Source organism: Branchiostoma floridae, chromosome 4 (assembly GCF_000003815.2).
Source record: "Branchiostoma floridae strain S238N-H82 chromosome 4, Bfl_VNyyK, whole genome shotgun sequence".
In the NCBI taxonomy this organism is placed as follows: domain Eukaryota; kingdom Metazoa; phylum Chordata; class Leptocardii; order Amphioxiformes; family Branchiostomatidae; genus Branchiostoma; species Branchiostoma floridae.
The window spans coordinates 717,782-740,690 of record NC_049982.1 but is presented as its reverse complement, the minus strand read 5'-3'; the positions used below and the strand labels follow the sequence as shown (position 1 = coordinate 740,690).

At 41.8% G+C, this 22,909-nt stretch overlaps 1 protein-coding gene across 1 annotated transcript; it reads right to left on the bottom strand.

Moving 5' to 3' along the window:
- Positions 1-1,007: 1,007 nt before the first annotated feature.
- LOC118412909 (proline-rich protein 12-like) lies at positions 1,008-22,384 on the bottom strand. Its single transcript, XM_035815967.1, has 17 exons — positions 22,312-22,384; positions 21,207-21,676; positions 20,571-20,694; positions 20,078-20,149; positions 19,704-19,798; positions 11,395-11,508; positions 10,066-10,211; positions 8,431-8,566; positions 7,996-8,031; positions 7,495-7,587; positions 6,962-7,117; positions 6,012-6,120; positions 5,409-5,575; positions 4,506-4,622; positions 3,906-4,001; positions 2,955-3,041; positions 1,008-1,375 (listed from the first exon to the last, which is right to left on the bottom strand). Exons 1-17 carry the CDS (start codon positions 22,382-22,384, stop codon positions 1,322-1,324), a joined length of 2,145 nt encoding a protein of 714 aa, XP_035671860.1. The 3' UTR covers positions 1,008-1,321.
- Positions 22,385-22,909: the final 525 nt, after the last annotated feature.

The window sequence follows — 22,909 nt, the reverse complement described above, 5'->3', positions numbered from 1 at the left end:
TAACACGACAGACACAGCTCTTTATTAAAATTACAACAACCGTCAGACCCCCATCAGTATAAAATACAAAAATGAACCCTTCAAACCGATGATCTTCCCTTATCCTTTGTTACATCCCTCAATGGGGAGCTAGAGTTAGACACAGAGTCACTTTTTCACATCCAAAACACCTGACATAATCTTTGTTGGAGACTTGGCCATTTCCAAGAGAAACCAAACCCTTCTTAACTTAAGATATATCTCTCTTAGCATGAAAGTTCATCTGTGTTGGTAGAATACATTATAGAATAGCTAAACTTTCTTTCCAACACTGAATTAATATAGGGACTTACCCTAAATTTTCGGTCAACTCCGTCGACCTTGTTCACAGAATGACCCTATCTCCAGATTTTGACTTTGTCCAACGAAACAAAGTCAAAATCTTAGACCCAGAACAGGATTTCTTCGCGCGAGGAGTGAAGGAGGCAGTGTACATTAGAGCCCACCGGCCCACACTCAACAGAGATGGGGGGCGGCACAGACTTTCTGATACTTATGACCCCCTCCTGCAAAAGTGGCGTGTTCCTGACGTCACTGCTGGAGATAGGGTCATTCTGTGAACAAGGTCGACGGAGTTGGCCGAAAATTTAGGGTAAGTCCCTATATTAATTCAGTGTTGGAAAGAATGTTTAGCTATTCTATAATTATATATCTCTCTTCCTCGTTTTCCACAGACAAGCTTGCTCCTTGGACTTAAAAATCATTAAGCAAAGTTAGACAAAGGAGCACTTCCCTATCCCCACTTCTTAAGATGTTTTCAGTTAGAGACAGAACCATCTCGAGACATATCTCCTAAATTGTATTTTTCCACAGACTGGCTTGTAAATTGGAACTGCGATTTAAAGAAAGTTAGACCTTCTTAGAAACACGGGTATCTTGCAAAAGTTACGGGATGTTGGTAGTGTCGCTGAGGTTGAGCAATTGGACAGAGTGCTTAATCACTTTCATTAATAAAACATTAGGAAATCTTTGGTTGATTTCAAAAAATAATTTTTGCAATAAAAATGTGGTTTCCCACACATCTGCTTCTGGGGTTGAGTACCGTTTTCTGGGGTTGAGTACCGTTGTAAGAAAGACTAATTCCACGAAGTGGGAAAAGTGGCCAATGTTTAAGAAATCTCAGAAAACAACAACACAATTCTGCTTCTGGGTAGGGTTGAGTACTCTTTTAACAAGAACTAATTACACATCAAGTGCATAACAGTAACAGTAACAGTGATACAGGGAAGATGTACTCCCGAACAGACAATGCCGAGGACTGAAAGCTCCTAAGATCCGTTGGCTAGGACGCCACCGCCTGACAGTCTTCCAGGAGACTTCTGAGTTCCTCGTAGAGCTGGAAGTAGACAAGACATCATCATTAGCTCCTTAAAAACTTTCACCAGGCTGGTAGATCAATGGATAGCAGGCTTTTAGCCAGGCATGCGTCCCGGCGTCATTTGGATGCGCTGTTCTTAAAATGACAAGAAATTGTATGCACTAGACGCCCTTACACTTGGGAGCAGATCCTCTGACAAGCATGAAATTCGGATTGACCAGGAATGCCTTAGAATCATCTGTGGTCACAATCTTCTACTGCGACCTCTCTGACAGTAATTTTGCCCCTCAGGATACCTTACAATGCACCATTTTAATTTCTCGTCAACTCTGCACCACAGAAGGTGGTTGCCCCCGGACCCCACTACAATAGTCATTCAGCTGGAAGTAGACAGGACATCATCATAAGCTTCAGGTATAGTTTCTTCAGGTTAATACATCAACGGGTTGATGAAGGTTAGACATCCAGGTAACAAGATATACCAAAAAAACAGTTAGTTACTCAAGCAACTGGATATGATTTTGTCTTCCTCCCCTTTTTGGATATTGATTCATAGATAGGATAAACCTGTTCTCCAACTAGATCTCTTTTGCACATCAATTTATAACATATAAAAACTTGCTCTTCAACGAGATCTCTTCAGTGTCACTGACGAAAGGTAGTGGATTCTGCCCAAAAACGTCTGGCCGTTTCCAAAATCACATCCAGTTGCTTGAGTAATTGCTTTTTGACGTATCTTATTACCTGGTAGCCTGGGTACCATCCGGAAAGCAGTTCGCTCCAGCGTTCATTATATACTATATACAGTCGCTTCTAGCTCTGACATTCATTATACACTATATACAGTCGCTTCTCTGTGTTTCCGTCTGGGAACGCGGACCATCTTAACGTCTGGAATCGTCCAAATTTTGGACGCAAGCGCTGATTGGTCCCTACATATGAGCGAATTATGGAATGGGTTCAAGCTCTCGTTCGAACCAGTGTTCCAACACCGGACAAAATTTCCGTCCGCTTGCGGGCCTGTTGTCATAGAACGAGTGCTCTAGAACCTATTCCTTGATTCGCTCATTAACTGACGTTACCGCCAAACGGTTTGAATGCGCACATCTCCAGACGGATAGCAGAAGCGAACATAGGAGCGAACTACTATCCGGATGGTACCCAGGCTAATTACCTGGATGTCTAACCAAAGACTCCGAGACTTTGACTTTATTTGGATCCACATTTAGCTGAACAATGTTTCCAGCTATTCTTCCTGTGGTCCTCCACATAAAAATACATCAATACACACATAAAGGACACGACAGAAAGATAATAGAGTTCTTTGCTTAAGCCTAGGTTACAGATAGCCGAATTTAGCTCCCGACTCTCTCCTTACTATGGTTAGGAGTGATTCGGAACTAAGTCGGCTGTAGTCGGCTACCGTTCGGCTGACGAACACCAGCCGACCTGAGTCGGCTAAGGGTCGGCTGGTGTTCGGGAGATAAATTTGGCTATGTGTAACCTAGGCTTTAGGCAGGAGTCTTGCTCCAGTTGCAACCACTCCTCTTGAACTCCTTATTATTGTGTCTTCAGACGTAATGAAAGTTCTTCTCACCTGCTTGACCCAGTTGATGTTCTTGAGGATCTGTCTCACCACCTCCTCCTGAGGGAACTCAGGGTGTTCCTCCTGGAGTGTGGTTACCTGGGAAAGGGATTGTTTAGTTTGGTTTGGTTATACAGATCTCCATTAGTGACTGATATGTCACTATTCTTCCTGGAGTCCGGGTGACTCTAAACGGAAGGATTTTGCACCAACGCACACCACACTATCGCACCATCACACGTGTTGGTTCTTTAACGTGAATGGGGTATGGCTCTCCCCAGACACGGGACCTCCATTTTATGTCCTATCTGAGGGACGGCCCTAGCTGAAGCTTAAAGTACTCATTTTCACCTGAGTAAAGCCGTGTAAAGTGCCTTTTTCAAGGGCACAAGATCGTTAGCACGGCAGCCGGATTCGAACCCGAGACCTCTCGGTCCTGAGCCGAACACACTGCCACTGCACTACGCGGTCCCACACAACAGAGAAAGGTAAGCCCACTGACTAGATTTCATGTTGTTTTTTCTTCTTCTTCCTTTGTTTTGAGGCTACCAACTTCAATTTGCTGAAGGCCTTTGTAGCCTATATACTCATTTTTTTCACTTGAATGAAGTGAGGAAGTCGTGTAAAGTGCCTTTCCCAAGGGCACAAGATCGGTGACACGGAGGGATTCAAACTCAGGATCTTCTGGACCTAAATCAAACGTGCTGCCAATTGCGCCACGCGGTCCCACATTTTTGGTCTGTGGTTTTTTTTTTGCAGACTAGTCCAACAAGAAAAAACAGCTTTTTACTACCCCTAAAGGTGCTTACAGATAACAAAAGAATTATTCATGGGTGTATACTCAAGTTTGATTTACAACTGACATCTAACTGAATTCAAAATGGTCCAGTTTGCAATACGTTAGTTTGTGCTATCAATGTTTTTACTTTTGGTCTACAGAGATAATAAGAGAGGTCTCCATACCTTTGCCATGCAGCGACGGTATAGCTGGAATCTGTAGTGGTGCAGTCGGTGGTAGAGGGACACTCTTTCCCCACACACTCTCCCCAACTTTAACAACTGGAAACACAAGTACAACAACTTACTGATTGATGACGGTTAGCTGAGGAATGAGTCCACTCTACTTTATACTCCTCAACGGTAAGAAGATGTATTCAACAAAGATGGTTTGGTAGGTTGAATAAAAATTCTTCAGAAAAACTATGCTGCTCCAGATGTCTTACTGAGGGATAACTGCTCTGCAATAGATGTTGGCTAGCTGAGGAATGAGTCCACTTTACTCTATACTGCATAAGAAGTTGTACGTAATGAAGCCAGTTTGTAAGGTTGAATAAAAGTTCTAAATCAGAACTACTAGTTAAAGTACGTGTGGCTCCAGATGTCTTACTGAGGGATGAGGGATGCTCTAATTTCTACAAACACAGCAACCAGAATACGGCATTTATTCATTTATTGTGCTTCTCCACAGTGTAATATGTATGAGGAAACAGGTGTTCCTAGTAAAGGTAAACTTTAAAATCTTATCTAAACCTGGCTGTACACAAAAACAAACATCAGTCCCACCTTTTCCTGTTCATCGCTGCCGGAAGGTGCATCCTTGTCCTGAAGCGTGAGTCTGTCGTAGGGTCGGCCGTCTAGCCGCAGGAGTTTGGCTGCAACATGGCCCTGCTTCTCACAGGCCTGTACAAACAAACAAACAAACATCAGAACAGATGCAGGAGTTTGGCTGCAACATGGCCCTGCTTCTCACAGGCCTGAATAAACAAACAAACAAACATTAGTACAGATGGAGGAGTCTGGATGCCATTTGGCAATGCTTCTCACAGGCCTGTACAAACAAACAAACAAACATCAGTACAGGCTGAGGAGTTTGGCTGCCCTGCTTCTCACAGGCCTATACAAACAAACAAACAAACAGACAAACAAACATATTAACAGATGGAGGAGTTTGGCTGCCACGTGACCCTGCTTCTCACAGGCCTGAACAGAGTAAATAAACAAACCTCAATGAAAAGCGGCCTGTGGGCTGATTTGAGCTTTCATGAATAAACAAGGTTCAAACAAACAAACAAACATTAGTACAAATATGAGTTTGGCTGCCACTTGGCCCTGCTCCTCACAGGCCTGGGTAGGAAGGGAGGGGGGAGGTTAAAACAAGCTGGCACCTGTAACCCGGTGCTGCAGTCACGTGGCTCCAACATCAAATCTGCTATCCTGGAGGCGGCATTAGACGGGTGTTTTCCTAGCCTGATTAAATCTCATTTATAGCAGCCCGCCCAACATCTGCGGGGAGGGACTGGTAACAGCCCTGGAAAGCGGAGTTTGTGTTACACAGACTAGGTCTTTTCTGTGTCAGTCGCAAGTTCCAACTAGTACTCTTAGTGCTGGTTAGATAAAGTCTACTTCTTTCACAATGCAAGTTACCATCACAGATGAAGTTTCATGCCAAAAAGCACCAACAGTTACCTGACAGAGAACCCCAGTGGCTGGCTCTCCCTCCTCTTCTCTAAGGAACGGCCACGTCTCGGCCAGCGTCTTAAACCTGGGCACCCAGCCGAGGTTGTCTGCTACAGCTCGCTTGGCTTCCTCCAGCCGCTCGTCAAGGCTGCACAGGGCCGTCAGGAAAAACTCGTCTGTGAGAGGAGAGAAAAGTGAGAGAAGAGAAGGGTGATGTTATAGTTTGGATAAAGTACAACAAGACCCTTTAGTGTGCAAAGCTACAGTGTTCTCACCAGGATTTTCTCACAGTGTAGTGGCATCTTAGTGCAACAAAGCCACATGGTAAGCAATGCAAAGATATAAAAAAACTGTCTCTCTTGTGTAAATTTGCACCCAAACAGATGCCATTGAACAGCTTACCAGCAAAATTTACACCTTAAAATGCAGGAAAAAGCCTTTCAGAGGGTCTAGATTTCAAAATTTTCCGGGGGTGGGGTGTGTGTGCGTGGGATGTACCCAGACCTCCCTAGGAACGTCGCACCTTTGACGCTAGAGAGGACTTGTAATTGAGGGGACGGAAAATGATTTCAGACTGGCTTCAACCCTGATAAACCAATCAATCGGACCCACCTCTCTCCTCCTCCACGCAGGGAAGGAACTCCTCATCCAGCACCTGGCTCACTGCCGCCTGCAGGTAAATCTTAAAGGAGTCCGCCAGGGACTGCTGAGACGTCTGGACCTGCAGGAATACACAGGGGGATTACCAAAAATCAAGAAGAGCCATCGCCTACTGTGGAACCAACATCTGGAACATAGTGAACAGTTTAAACTTTGTTCCAACACAAAGAAAGAAACTCACCATAAATTTCAGAATCCTTGTCCAGACGTAGGGGTCCGTTCTCGGACGAAAATTTATGGTGAGCTTCTTTCTTTGCGGTGGAACAAAGTTTAAACTGTTCACTATGGAATTTACCAACACAGATGAGCTTTCATTCGAACATCTGGAACAGTTTACCACCAGACGCACAGCCCCAACTCTAGCTTCCTTTAACTTTAAGTAACAGAAAGGACCAAAATGAATGGACTCGAATCATGTCTCTTGCCATTATGTATTTTTGTACCATGTATGTAAAATTGTGTATATAGGCTTATAAGACTCGTTAGGACTTTAAACTGTATCTCTGTTATATGTTGTCTGACCCTTGCATCTTTCCTCATGACCTCAATGAAAAGAGGCCTGCAGGCCGATTTGAGCTTTCATGAATAAACAAAGGAAATGGCGATCAAAACATGTAGTCCCATAGTCTTTTTGAGGCAGTAGGGGCAGTGCATTTTTAGCCACTGGGTGCAAGATAGCGAGACAGGTTTGATAGCAGGAGCTCTGGGTTTTGGGCTAGTCCAGTCCTAAGTAACACATTACAAGTGCACAGTCGTCAGAAAATCTAGGGTGCCATTTGTATCTGTTTAGAGATGGTTGTAAGGATGGCCTCTCTTGGGTTTGGGTAAGCCAATTTTTGTTACAGTTTGACTTCGCTTCAGAGCAAATCCAACCAACAAAGATGACATTTCAAGCTACGAACCTCGTTTGTGGTGTCTGGCGCGGCCTCTGTGGCGGCAGTGTTGGCGGAGCGGCGCGGCTTCACCACCTTCACGATGTCTGCGTTCCTCTCCTTCCGAACGAACCGGCACCGCACAGGTCTGAACTTGGACTTCTCCGAGCCAAACCAGCCGAGGTACTGTGGGGGGAACAGCAGCAACGTATGTATAAGATGCTCTGTGTACACAACCAAGTGTTGATATGTGTTTACACTAACAGTAGAAGAGCATGAAATGTCTCAGAAAGGCAAAAGTTACACTGAAACTAAGATGTTCACTTCTCACAGCTGAAAATGAGTACTAGGTAGCTTTTCTAAGGGACGTCCTGTCAGATGAAACATAAAGGTGAGGAGGTGGCATGTATGATGATAGCCACACCTCAAGCACAAAAACAGCTCACCACACTTATCGAAAAGAGTGAGGGTGGATCAAACCTTACACACCTTACTGTACAAAACTGGCATGTTACACCCAAAGGCAGTTTACCGTTCAAGCAGAACAATGAGGTCCTACTTACACTGTTGGAAGCGATGTACCAGTGTTTCTTGTCCTGGTACGGAACAAACTTCTTCAGCAGGGTTTTCTGGATCTGCCAGATGGGGTGCTTCTCCTGTAGAGGACAATAATGATAGTGGTGTTTACTTTGTAAGTAGCAGCTTCACAGAATACAGAATGTCTTCATAATAAAAAATTACAGATACTCTACACAGACACTAAGAATTAAATTTCATAGTACACTAGAAGCCAGTTAATTGCACAGCGGATTATCGCACACTTCTGCTTATTTCACAAAATCCCCAAACAGTGCATTCCAGCTTGTTGCACCTACCGGATAATTGCATGAAATATGCTGGCAAATGGGGCGTGCAATTATGCAGCTTCTAATGTATCAATATATATCTAAAGAAAATCAAGAGCCTGTGAGAGTTTCTTGCCAATTCTTTGTCAAAGCTATGACCAAAAATTCAGTGCGTGTTAAAACGTTTGAAGAAAGCTAACTTTAATAAGACAGACTTACGTCATTCAGAGTCTCTGTATTCACCACAAACTCCTCCTGTAGTAAAAAAAAAACAAAAAAAACATTGTAACATGTTGAAAAAAAAATTACTACTACAACTACTATGGAAATCTAAGATTGACTGATGATGACTGACTGACTGATGATGATATTATTATCTTACAACATTATCATGGAGAGAGAGTTCGGGTGACTGGGCTAGAAAAGCAAGCCATAGTGAAGCAGCATTTTTACTTATCAACAATAGTAGGGGTCCTTCCTTTTTCCTTATGATACCTTAGATTAGAATGCACTTAAGATTCTCTAAAACTCTGCACCATAGAAGGTGGATGGACCCCCGGACCCCCCTACATTAGTCACTTACTGCAACCCACCAAGAAATTTGGACTCCCTATAATAAAATCCAAGCTAAAAGCCTGAACGCTTAGAGCTCACCCTGAGGTAGTTCATCCTGCTATCCTCCTCACTCTCACTCTCGGCATCAGAGATGATCAGGGGTTCGTCAGACATCATCTCATTGGAGGAGCCGACAGAGCTGCTCACAACGTTACTGCTCGTGGGCGCCGGGCCACTGTTCCGCAGGGGAGGAGAAATTTGAAAAGATTACTCATTTTTATTTATTTATTAATTTGTTCAGCTGTTTACAAACAGCCAGGGCTGCCCAACTAGCCATAGGCTATTGTCAAGGGCTAACCCTGTACATGTTCGCACATGTTCGCACACGACGGGTTATACCGCCCCTTACGGAGTCACACACCCGTCCGGGTGAATGATGTAAATCACCATGTGGCTGATACGAGACAGAGGTTTGCCAGGCCTCCATCCGGGTGATTTGAAGTGAATCACCAACTCCCGACAGAAGGATTACTCATTTGATCAAGCACCTGGACCAAATCAACAAATACTTAAAAATACATATTAAGAATTTCAGTTGGCAACAGCTTCACCAGTCTACTCAAACCCAGAAGAACCCTTTTTTTTAATTAAAAACAACAAGAACAATAGTACATTTGTCAACTACTAAGACTAGTGTTTGTACAGTCGAGTACTATTGCACATGGAGGGATAACATATACTGGTAGGTCTGGACGAATTACATTGGGTAACTTCACATGCAGTACATGGGAAGTGGAACAGCCAGAAAAGACAAGAACCCTTAGTCTTTATTTATTCATCTATTCATCTATTTCTGTTACTCTCTCTGTGGCTAAGCACTGCTTTCCAGGTTTGGATAAGTGTGATCGGTTCTTTTACATGTTTGGGGTGTGCCTCTCCTCATACACGACGGGATCTTTGCTTTACACTTCATTCAATAGCATATACCAAGCAAAAACTAGCAGCACACTAAGGAAATTTTGAAAACAAGAAAGGTAACATTTTCATGAATATGCAGAATGTTTTCCCTGTAGCCTTTTGTCAAGCTACTCGCACACAACACTATACCACTAAGCTCACCCTATAGTATTATGTGCGAGTAAAAAAAAGCCATCCTACTTGGTTTTTTACCATCTAAGTTCTAACGTCCTATCTGGCTGAAACTAGGTGCTCATTTACACCTGAGTGAAGTGAGGCCTGGCATGTGCCCAAGTGCCTTTCCCATTAGGGCACAACGTTGGTGGCACGCAGGGTTGTAGCCAGCACCTGTCCTTCAGTCCTTTGAAGGAATTTTGCAGCTGGGGACTGAAAAAAGTTTTCCCCATTCCGTCCCCTGGGACAGACAAAAGTTAATATGTAAAGATATAAAAAATCTAAAACCCATGTGTTCTTCTTCACCAAAACAGATGCCATTGAACAGTTTAGTCTACAATCAAAATTTGCACCTCAAAATGCAGGAAATAGTGTTTCAGAGGGTCTTGATTTTAAAATTTTCTGGGACCCAGACCCCCTAGAAATGACACGCAACGTCACGCCATGCCTTCGGTGCTCAATAGGATTCCCATTCAAAATCAAGGGACTGAAAATGATTTCAGGCTGGCTACAGCCCTGGTGGCACGTCAGGGAATTCGAACCCAGGACCTCCAGAACCATCATGCCACCCCAACCCCACATAAAGCTTTATGTTTCACATACCTGGAATTTGGAGTGATTGTGGTGTATCTGGATCCGGAAGCCGAGGATGACGCTGCCGTCTTCACCACCTTGTTGGGGTAGATGACCACCTTTGGGGGCTGCATCGGACGCTTCTTGTCATTGTTGGCGGCGCCGGTGTTTCTGGCCTGTTAAAGAAAGGCGACCAGTGAACACATGTCTCAATTCTGGGGGGTCCTTAGTTACCTCACAACAACCAACAGTTCCCTACAAAAACATCAGCACAGGTACAAGACATGTCATGCCAGCAAAAACACAACTTATTGAAAGCAAAAACTAATGTGACTTTCACATACAGGTCCATATCTATTTATGGAACTGTTTGCCTTGTAGCATTTTATTTATTTATTTTATTTATTGCATTACAATCAAATTAATCTAAGTTTTGGCAGGAGCTTTTCAATGTGATAAGTCAGTCAACTTAATTAGATGTAGAGTGGTAATACTAGATATACATTTGTATGTAGTTTGTACGTCTTTTTCATTATGTTTGTATGTTTTGTGTCAAGGAAGATGAGCTGCTTACAAATCCTGTATGCAGTGCTCGACATACTTTTTGCAGCCAGGTTGCTCAGGCGGCAACCTGAGTCAAAGCCAGGTTGCACAATCAACATTTCAGGTTGCCCCACTTCCAAATTATCACTTTTTTTTCAAATCAGCTACTTATCCATTATCTTTTCTTCCAGCTACATGCAACCACTTATAATATATGTTTTATCTTATCAAGGAATAAATACATAAGCTTGTGCACGTAGGTGGGAGAAAAGCAGTGTTCCTTCCAGTTGTTAAATTTTAGGATGCACACTGCGCTACCTGGGTTTTAAAAAAAGCTGTGCCAAGCAAAATGTGGTTGCATATGCAACTGTACAAGAGGATACTGTAAATGCATTTAAGTTCACAGGGATTTTATTTCGCGGTAGCGGGAAAAACGAATTTTCGCGGTGGATTTAAGTTTGCGGTAACACCATAGACTGCAGTCTAATATCATAATAGAAAATGTTCGCGGTGGTTTTAAGTTTGCGGTGAAATGGTCACCGCGAAAACAGCGAACATTAATCCACCGCGAACATTTCTGCATTTACAGTATTTCAAGCACTCTACAGTGTGTTAGCTAATGGACGTTTGATAAAGTATCATTTGACACAGACCTCAGTTTACTTTATTGTTTTTATTACGTTATACTTGATTCTCACTTACAAATATGTTATGTATTTGAATTTTGTTAGGACTCCAGGAAGAATAGAAGTTACAAACAGTTGTACATTCTAATGGAGATCTAAATAAACAAACAAACAAACGAAGTTTCCTTACCGTTGCATTGGCGGGTGGTCTGCCTGGGCCGCGTCGCATGTCAGCGTCGTCCGATATCTCGTCGTCGCTAGATGACACAGCACGCGCAGAGTTTCCACTGCTGTTTCTGGCCGACTGGAAAGTACAAATAATAGAAAAATTAATGAACTTGTTTGGAGACTACAATTTGCTTTAAGTCTCATCCAAAGAGGCCAATTTACCTAGGGGTTAGGGTCATGAGTTCATCACACTCCAGGGTGACTCATGGGAGAACAATCAAGATCTTCTTCTTTGAAAACACTCAATTTTTTTCACTTCAGAATAGGATATAATCATGCACTTAGTCTATTTTGTAGGGTATCAATAAGCTGAGGTTATATTCCCTTCAAAACTGCAAGAAATCTTGCAAAGATTACATTTTACAAAAATTATGGTAAAACTGTCATCAGACACCCCACTGTGCAGTCAAGCACACAAGAATGTGATAAGCCAGATGTGGGCGTGTATCCCTAGGAAGCATGGAGGTCTATGTAGGAAGATCACAGTTTGTAGACATGTTTGTATGATGCACTGATGTTGTAACTTCTCTCACTGATCCTTGGTGTTCAATGCTAAAGGGTAGATTTAGCTTACTATGTAAAGAAATGTCAGGACAATCTACTTTTTCTATTGTCCAAATATTACGTAGTATAGCTTTAAAAAGACTGCGGCATACTACATCCTTACTGACAGATAATTGACCATAATTGTTTAGGCACAGGGACAAGTCTGGACTTGTACCTAAACCTTGTACCTTTACCTAAAAATAAGTATAATAGTACACATCTCTATTCCTGGTTGTGAGTGAGGGTATGAAACATGCACAGGCTAAAAATAGAAGAGTCCTCTCTGACCAATTTGGAGTTAATCTTCCACAGGTTGTGATAAAACTGAAATACTGTACATGGGGACACTTCAATGTCAAACTTTAATGTTGTGCCTTATGTTTACAAATTTGTGGATACATTTATTTATCTTCCATTGTTCTCATTTTTTAAAATTTGGATAGGAAGCAGGCTGCATAAAAATTCTAACTGGAAACTATATGACTGCCCACCCCAAAAAAGGCTAGGGTAACCTCCTTGGGTAAGGGTTGGTGGTTTTTTCTTGGGTCAGTCGGGAAGCATTTTTTTTCCTAGTGGGTGTAAAACTGTAAACACCACAAAAAAAATCACTCAAACAACAACAAACTGGTCTAATATGCAGTGTACAAGGGGCAACAACCTTGTATAAATATATCATCTATCATATATACAATTCATGTATACAATTATTAAAAAATGTAAATATTTGGCTGTTTTGAAAATCTTTTTTTTCCAAATTTGTTGACACTTGCTACATATTTTTCAATGATCGTTAGAAATAGAAAACTACCAAATAGAGCACTAAAGTTTGACAAAATCCAAAATGACACATACAAATTATACACACACAGGGGTTTGAGAAAACAGCACACATGGCATGACATCCAGAACCATGCAGTTTTATGGCCTAAACTATTCAGTTTAGTGATGAATGTAAACAAAAAACTCCCCCAAACGTATCTGGAAAAAGAAATACTACTGTTACTAATGAGGCTTCTGTCGTTTTCAAAACAATAAATATGCGGTTGTGTACAGTTTAGTATACAGTAAAAGTCCTTGGCAGAAAAATGGCAGAAGTGAGAAGACCACTCAAGGGAACGAACGATAAATTATTTATGTACACAGAAGGTTACAATCAAAAGAACCATCAAAAAGTGATCACAAAATGGCCAGGAGGTCATTTTTTAGAAGTGGTTGGTTTAAATCAAGGAGGCTATATAACCTCCTTGGTTTTAATACAATGTAGCTGACTATGATTAAAACGAAGTTAGTTGGCTATCCCAAGGAGGTTTAATAAGGGAATATATTCAACCTTATTCAACCTCCTTGGCTATCCGAATGAAAATTAAAACCAGGCCCTCGCCTCGGCTCAACTCACCGAACCAGTTCTTCTGTGTTGACACTTGTTGACACGTATAGTAACTCAAATATCGGCCCAGCAAGATCGTTTTCTATAGCGATGTAGTCTTCAACGTATCACAAATGTACTCCTACAACTTCTAAGACTTGGTACAGACATATAGAAGTCGCGCCAAAAGGAAATTTTATACTTTAGCGCGGAGAATTTCTCGTCACGGGAACAACTTCCAGATGGTATGGGGTGTGAGAACTCGGGCCGTCCGGCGGATTTTAAGAGGTGCCTGATCCAAAACACTACAGAAAAATCACGCCAAATCGGCTCAATTAGACAAAAAACTCATATATTTAACAAACCACTGTATAGAAAATGTTAGTTTTACGGTATACCACTGAAACAATTGGAATATTGGACTTGACTAAATACGGACACTGGATATGATAATGCAAGAGAATGGGGGCTGTCTACTGTACACAGGTTTGATGCCTGTCTGGTACAAGTCATGAGTTTGTGTACACAAGGAGGTTATATTCAGAATATAACCTCCTTGGTGTACACTATGCTTGCACAGTTCTTGTTGGCCATTCGTAAGTGCCATGTTATCTTTGTCAAACATAGATTACAAGTACATGCGTTATCATGTTTCAGTGTTTGAAGAGTGTTGTTAATACAAATAGAAAAACAAAACACAAGAGAAACCCTAGAACAAACAAACAAGCTAGCTCAATATCGCCTTCCTATAAATTCAAGGAGGTTGAATAAAAGAACCTCCTTGCTGTACTACTACAAGTGAAAACTGTAGCTACATGTACATGGCATATTCAAGGAGCTTTAAAGCTCCTTGGTATATTGATACCCAACATTTAACCCTCAAACCACCGTATGGGGTCAAAACTGACCCCAGGCGTATATCAATGTGTGCCATTATGTCATTTCTGGTCGAAAACAAATTTCCTTTCAGGAGTTTGTTTGTATATGTGTCCTATAACTTATCTTAAATTTTTACCGAGATTGGCTTATTGTTGATTAAGTTATCCTAGAAAGTTTATGCATGGTCCAGTGGGGTCAAAACTGACCCCAGCATTTTTTTAAACAAACTTTTGCGACCCACACCTAAACTACTTATGGTAGGATCACCAAATTTTCAGAGAATGATGTACATGTAAGCCAAAATTATTATATTAACTTTTATGCCATTGTCATATTATATGACGACATTATGACGTCATCTAGGTAATATCGGCCGCCATCTTGGATTTTGACTAATGACGTCATCAAATAAGCATAAATTATGAATATTGAGTCATGAAATTTACGTTGAATTTCATAAGATGTGATACACAACTGTTATTTGCCAAGAAAACCTTAAAACTTAAATGTTTAATACAAAATTAGAAAATTTCGTAATAAATATGTATGTCAGAATTCCGTTGCCATGGCAACATGAAAAATGATGAACATACGTTGTTCACTGAAAAAGTTTGCTGTCAACATTTTCTTAAAAGTTACCAAGTTTGGTGGCCCTAGTATAAGCCATTCAGGCGCTATACAGCATTGAAGTTGGTACAGGCATCAAAAACCTCCTTACCGGTCTGTATAGCTTTGCTGCAAAATGTGGTCCTCATGATCTTTTGCATAAATTATGATAATAAGGTAGACGTATTCTCACCTAATCATGTCAAATTGTCCCGCGTAGATTAATGAAACTATACATATATACAAATCACAAAAAGAGTCACACAAAAAACTGTATTTGTACAAAACGTTTTGGGGTCAGTTTTGACCCCATACGGTAATCTACGTCACAAAAAAGCTACGGTGGTTTGAGGGTTAATATATCACTTGCTTGAGATGGTTACATAAACAGGGCTTGAAATACTTTTTTTCTGCATACCTGCACTGGTGCAGGTAACATTGAAAATTATCTGCACCAGACAAATTTTACCTGCACCACTCTGAATTTAGAAAGTCTGGATAATACTAAAATTGTTCGGGAACCATTGCTATTTTTTTTCTTTAATACTTCATAGGTGCTAACAGTCAATGCAGCTAAGAACAATCCACATACACCTACATCATATGACATTCATGTATAAAACCTAATACATGAACAAGTGCAGGTTAGGTGCAGGTAGACCCAAGAAATACCTGCACAGCTTCAATTTTACCTGCACTAACCTGCATATGCAGGTGGTATTTCGAGCCCTGCATAAACCAAGGACACTGTATAAGCTTCTTATGAATAAAACCAAGGACGTTATGTAATAGAAATATAACATCCTTGCATAAACAGAAACTGCTTTCTCTCCTGACAGTTTAGAGTCTCCAAATTTTTCTGCAATGAATAACCCCCAAAAATACAACTAGTCTAGTATTCCAAAATGACTATTGACAGGGCATATAACTATCTATAGTGAACAAATGTATGGACACAGAGAACATATGTTTGTAAGCTTTTTCTTTATTCCAAGGGGGTTATATCCTCCTCCATATAACCTCCTTGTTTATTCTGTTACTAGTAGTATAAATACACAGGCTTTTTATTGACACCATAGTAATTATAATTCTAATCCCCAAGGGTCCATTTTGGATGGCAATTGTCCTTGAAAGCCATTGCGTGCTTTACAGGTGTAAACTGTAATCCAATATGGCAGGGATGATGTCAAATGAAAGGCCCGTATCAAGGAGGTTATATACTATTAGATATATGTATATGTATTAACCTTCCATCAAACTTGTACTGTCAAAAGGATAGGCAGCTGGGAGAAAATACTTTTATCAGTTTCTTTGTTCATTCACTGTGACTTGTTCCTTGCCATTCACTCATTGTTATGGAGAAATTCATTCAGTTGTACATTCATTCATACACTCATTCATTCGTTCTTGTACATAGTACCGTTCACTTGCCGATTCACAGTCAATCATTAATCAGTCAGTCTTTCATTGTTATTCGTTCATGCGTGGATTCCTCTAGAGGTAAATTGGCTGGAAAGTCAACAATGCAACATCAAAAATGTTTTTAAATTAGAAGCTAGAATCCATTCTGAGTCACTGCAAGGTTTGTCATTGTCATTATTTATCTATATGTCTAAAAGACTTGATACCTTGGAAACATTTAGAAAAGGGCTCGAGCCAGCTCGAAATTTGTTTCCGTCAGCCAATTCCCATTGTCGCGAAAACACTATTCCAGGACTTAGAGAGACTGAACTGAGACCTTGAAAAACGGGTTTTTAATGAGATTATCGTATGCGAAAGGGCACCGACACACTAAGTCAACAATCATAACAATAGCAAAACAAACAGTGTGTGGCTTTTACGGCTGCGGACGGCTTTCCCATTTAGCCGCCTGTAGCTTCCACCAAGGATTTTTGACCGTCAAGGTTGACGAATTGGTTTGAAATTTTTTCCGTCACACGCAGCAAATTTCCGTCAATTGACGGAAAAACGGACGCTGGCTAGAGCCCTGATTTAGAACGTTATTTTGACTTTCTAAAATATTTCCCCAGTTGAGAAAACTTGAGAAATAGTCATGATGTCAAATACTAGTAAGATATTTTCAATAGTTTCTAACGAATGGTACCTGCATTTGACCATTTTCTACCATTTTTTGTAACATTTTGTACATGAATCAGTGGACTGGGAAGAAAGCAATTCACACATCCTTTCAAAGTATGGTTGGGTGTCATTAATCAATGGCCGAGCACAAAGGTGAAAATATAGCGGCAGACAGCTCATGGCAGACAATAGGGTCCACTTTTATGGGGCAATAACCCAACTCTATCATTGGCAAAATGAAACAAATATTTGTAAATGTATCTGAAAGTAAAAGAATCACATAGATGTTTGAAATTATTGTTAATTAAGGGTTAATGACCCGCCAGAGGTGTCATAATGCCTGGTCCTTTGCTATAAATAAATACTGTAATTCACTTTGTCTTCTCGGCACCAAACTTTCACGGTCTGAGAAAATTTTATTTGTTCTCGGAACTAAATATTCACTGTTGGGGCAAGTGCTCATAAAAAAAGTCTGTGATTTATTTGTTATCAGTAATGATAAGTTCACGTTATAGTTGTCACCGTGAAAACCGTTAACATAACAGTACATTGAAAAAAATCAGGATTTACAGTAAATAAATAACCACTGACTAAAACCACCGAGTGATCTTATGCTGTTGCCTTGCCAGTGCATGTAGTGAAGTCTACACCTTCTTAGCCTGGATACCATACCCCAACCTCAAAAATATCTTTTGTGTTGGGGTCTGGCCTGGCTGGATGGCTGTAGAAATGTTCTCGAAGGCAATTGATCAGAGGGGGGAGAACCTATGATTAATGACCACTCACACCACAGGTAGCCAGCTACAACACACCACAGTTGGTCAGCAGGCGAACAGTAGCGAATCAGGTACTTAGTGGTCACTGTTATGGATTCAAAAAATACAGCTGGGGGTCTTTAACCAATCATGGCAGGGGTGTAGTACCTCCTGCTGATCCTGCTGCTGTTCTATTGGAGGGGAATTTTGCCCACTATAAGGGGCAAAATTGAGAAGGCTGCCTATGCCATCCGTCCAGACCCTTGCACGATAGATACTTGAGATCGGGCTGGGGTTTCGTAACCAGGCTAACACCTTCTGGACCATGGTTTGTTGTTGTTGTTGTTGTCCTCGTTTAACGTCTATTATTTCGCTAGACGTGGTCTCTTGGTGCTGAGTAACACATGGTTCGCTTTTGAGTCAATAGTCTCTCTTGGTATTTAACTCTTGGTTCCTTGTGCTTGAGAGTTGCTGGAGGAGTTTCTAGGAGAGTACGTCGAAACGGTGTGTACTCTCAATGTACTGGGAGAAGGCCATGGGGTTGGGAGTTTGAATCCCGACTGTTGGCAGTCAACTGACATGCGCACTACTGGAAAGGGTTGTAGTCTTTAGGATGGGACATTAGGAAGGTCCAGCATTCATTGTGCTAGTTGAGAAGAGTTAGGGGAATTTCCCCGGTACAATGAAACAGCAAACACTGCACATATATACAGTAGAAGCCGCTTAATTACACAGCCTATTTGCCAGTGAATATCGTGCAATTATCCGGCTGGTGCAATAATGCAAAGTTATCTGGACCGCACCGGTTTGGGATTTTGGGATTCCGTGCAGTTAACAGAAGTGTGCATTAAACCGTTGTGCAATTAACTGGATTCTACTGTATATTCTTTGTCACGACCAGTGGAAGATCAGCTCTTGGTGAGGTAAACTGGTTTAAGATGACTGTTGTAAGCTTAGAATAGTGAGTAGTTAGTTTATGGAAAAATGCAGCAACATGGTCCTTCCTTCCCCAAGGTGTATAATGGATCATCCCTTGTGCTAGGAGGAAGTAGGTCAGGGGGAGGGGGAGGAGGGGGACTGAGGACAGGGTCAGTCTGTCTGAAACAGTGATCTAGCCAGCCTGAAGTTTTTTTTCGTCCCCTGGATTTTGAATGGAAATCCTGTAGAAGGCATGACGATCCTAGGGGGGTCTGGGGGGTATGCTCTGCAAGTAATTTTTGAAATCTAGATCCTCTGAAATGCTATTAACTTCGTTTTAGGGGGCAAATTATCCTGGTAGATTCAGCTTGGTTTAATTCATATCTTTATATTCTGATTTTTGTCTGTCACAGAGAACGGAATGGGCAAAATTTTTTTCCGTCCCCAGCTGCAAAATTCCGTCAAAGGACAAAAGGACGGATGCTGGCTACAACCCTGGTCTGGAAGCAACCCGGGAGAAGGAGGTTGCATGTGTGACTGTATTGAAGACCGAGAGAGAAGAATAAACACCGTGGACTGTACCAAAGTGTTATTGGGGGAGACGACTACTTTGTCTTTGCAGCCAGGGGCTGAATTGTAAGGAGCTTACAATAGGTGGGGCTAAATCGCAAGGGTCTGGAGCGAGCTGCCATTCGGCGCCACTCAGGTGACCTCAATACAACTGTCGCAAGTGTCTGGAGCGAGCTGCCATTCGGCGCCACTCAGGAGACCTCAATACGACAGTAATTGCCCAGGTGCCGCCAGGGACTGTATGTCCGGGTGTGTTCCGTGTTCCAGGATTCTTTCAATCATCAAGGACTTAAAAGTTAAATGAGCCTGCTACAATGACTTTCGCTTTTTCCGTTGTCATAAACTCATCACATCAGGCGATTGGTCGGAGCCTGGGATTCTTTTAAATTTATGGATTTAAACAAGCCTGCTACAATGACTTGCACCTTTTGTTGTTGTCAGCGACTCACCATGTCCAGGCGATTGGTCGGAGCCTGGGATTATTTTAAATCTATGGATTTAAACAAGCCTGCTACAATGACGTGCACTTTTTTGTTGTTGTCAGCGACTCACCATGTCCAGGCGATTGGTCGGAGCCTTCTCCTGGGTCGGATTCCACTCTGGGTCATCGTCTTCATCTTCATCAACTTCCGAGTGGCGCCGCTTCGCTAGACAGAGAAACATGACACTGCTTTGTTACACAGACAGACAGACAGACAGAGAAACATGTGGCTGCTTTGTTAGACAAAGAGAGATGCATTTACTGCAAATGCAGAAATTTTTGCGGTAGTCTAATGTTCACGGTTTTCGCGGTGCCCACTTCACTGCGAACTTAAAACCACCGCAAACATTTTCGGTACCGCGGGTGTAATTCTAACAATGTTGAATGAATGAATAACAAAAAGGATAAAGAGTACAACTTTGCACTGTAAAAAGATGAGGTTTACCTCTTCTCTTCCTGGTGACCTGTCTCCCTCTCCCCGGCAGCCCAGCACCTTCAAGTTTCGCCTCTGTAGCGCCTGCGGTATTGGCTATACAACATTAGACATCCAAACAACACAAACATGCCCATCGGACGACTCCCCCCCCACACACACACGCTCGGAGGTACCCGAAAATAATGATCAGTAAATCATTGCTACAGACAGTCTCCATATTGTACATTGAATTCTTCTCAAAAATGCAGAAAATGCCATTTCAGACTCGGAGGGTTGAATTTCAAAAATTTCCTTCTAAAGTAAACATATAATAAATAGATATCATTTATTAAGTTGAAAGTTCATGTGTGTTGCTAGAAGTCATTCTTGACGCCACGGCAGCACTGAATTGTACACATTCCTTGACAAAGACTGGTGCTATTAACTAATAGTCAAAAATTTGGGCGAGTCCAATTTCTGTGATGGATATTACAGTTTAATTATTTCAAGATATGATTTATACCTGTGCTGTCTGCCGATGCCTTGAGGATGGAAGAAGACTTCTGCCGCTCGATTGGGTCTCCTCCATCCGAGTCAGAATCTTCCGAGACGTGTGTCTGCAGAGCGGTGCGGGCTTTTTGGGCGGCCTGGAATACAGCAAATGCAAAGTCATTACATCTATAGAGCTGCAGCAGAGTATGAATAAGTTAGAATTCAGGGTTCTAGCTAGTGCATTTTAGCATATAGTGGGCCACTACGCTAAAATTTTTGACCACTACGCTAAAATAATGGCCACCACGCTAATTTTTAACTAGTGTTGTGGTGCTTTGCTATCATTTTCTTGTTCAACAATGTCTAATCAATGTCTGAACAATGAAAAATGATGATATGCCACTCAAAACTGACCCCAAAATCCTTCAAATTACATGTGATGTTAACAGAGTGCCAACTTTTAACTAAGTCTACATTTTCAAAATGACCCCCTTCCACACCAATCTCCTGATTGGTTGCTTCGCTACCATGCCATTCCCACTATGCTAAAATAAAATCCTGACTAGAACCCTGGAATTGGCAGTGATAGATGGCAAATGACACATCAGTGAAAACAAGTGAGGACCATTACGTTAACTTTCTCTGTGGTTTTATTCAGAAACCCCACCTGTCTGGAAGACATTCTTCTTGGACGGAGGTCGATTGTGTCCTCTTCCTCCTCAAGATCTACTGACTCGAAGAAAGACTTCCCGTCGGCTTTCTCATCCAAATCACTAGACTCATCACTGCTGCCTTCTGGTTGGCTACCTTTGCTGCTCTTTGCTGATTTGCCGCTGCCATTGCTTGATCTCGATTGGTCCTTACTGGTGCTTGCCCCTGATTGGCCAGAGATGACATCAGCATTGTGTGATTGGTCACTTTTTTCAATATCTAACTGGTCACTTGCACCACTTTGTATTCTGATGTCTTTCAAGCTATGTTCCTTGTTGCTTTGCGGTTTTGAACTGTTCTGCCCCCGACGGGGTCGGTTTGGCTCGCCAAAGCCTGGTGCGGACTTGTCCCTCTCGTCGATAAAGGACAGAAAAGCGTTTTCAAACGGAGACTTCTTCTTGGGAGGCTCTGCTGATGACTTTGCAGCTAGAAGCAACATGGGTGGAAGAGGGAGTTTGAACTTGTAACAAGGGGCTACAATAATGCAACATTCAGGATTCTAAATTGTGTATTTTAGTGCACTGGGCCATGACGCCATATTTTGTGTCTGAGGGAGTTTGGACTAGTGACACGGGGCTGCAATACTGCAGGGTTCTAGCTAAGGCCTAGGAAAAAATGTTGTGTTTCCCGTTTCAGTCCTACATGTAGGCCTAATGCATGTTATGACCACACTATCATTTGCAACCACTACACTAAACGAGGACCATTACACTAATTCTTATCTAGCACAGTGGTAATTTGCTAGCAGTATTTACTTGTAGAACAATGTCTGATCAAGCATAAAAAAGGTTGTATGATCCTCTAAACTGACCAACAAAACCCTTCAAATCGCCTGTACAACTTTTCCCTCGCAATTTCGAAATCTCCTCTCTGTGTATATATATATATATATAAAATTTATTCAGATGTTCCAAACAGACGTTCCACACTGTTTTTCTTCGGTGATTGAGAAAACTTTGTTAAAGTATACAAAACTTACGAAACAAAGTTTTGTATACTTTTATTCTCAATATTTCGTTTTGCATGCATAATTTCTTATTCATTTAAGAACTTGGCCTTACCTTTCCCTTGTTTCTTCTTCCTGTTGCCTTTGCTGTCATCCTGGTCTGAATCAGCCTCTTCTTCTCCTTCCATTTTCTCCTCTTCTACAACAGGATAAATAAGCAAACATGACCCTCTGCATATGAACAATAATGAAGGGCTTTGTCTACAGAGGGTTACAGGGGCCATGCACCCCACAGGCCCTGACCATGCCCCCTTACCCTGGGGAGCAGATTCTCTGGCAAGCATAACATTCTGATTGACCTGGTGAATGCTATTGGGTCACATGGCCTGGTATCCAGCCATATCAAATTATCTGGCTCTTGTGTCTCTTGAACAAATAAGAAAGGACAGAGGGACCTATATTATGGCTGGATCCCAGGTTAGGTCACATAAGGCCACAGTCTACAACTGTGACCTGTCTGACAGTAATTCTTCCCCTAAGTAAGCTTTAGAACTTAAAAATCTACACCATAGATCTTTCATGCTCCTGGAGTATATATGTGTGGTCATGCACTTCATGGCAAAGATTTTTGTTGGGCCTGTCTATGTATTTTTTTTGAATTTCAGAAACACCACTACCCACGGCCTTACGGTCGAATAAACTCCTAGCTAGAA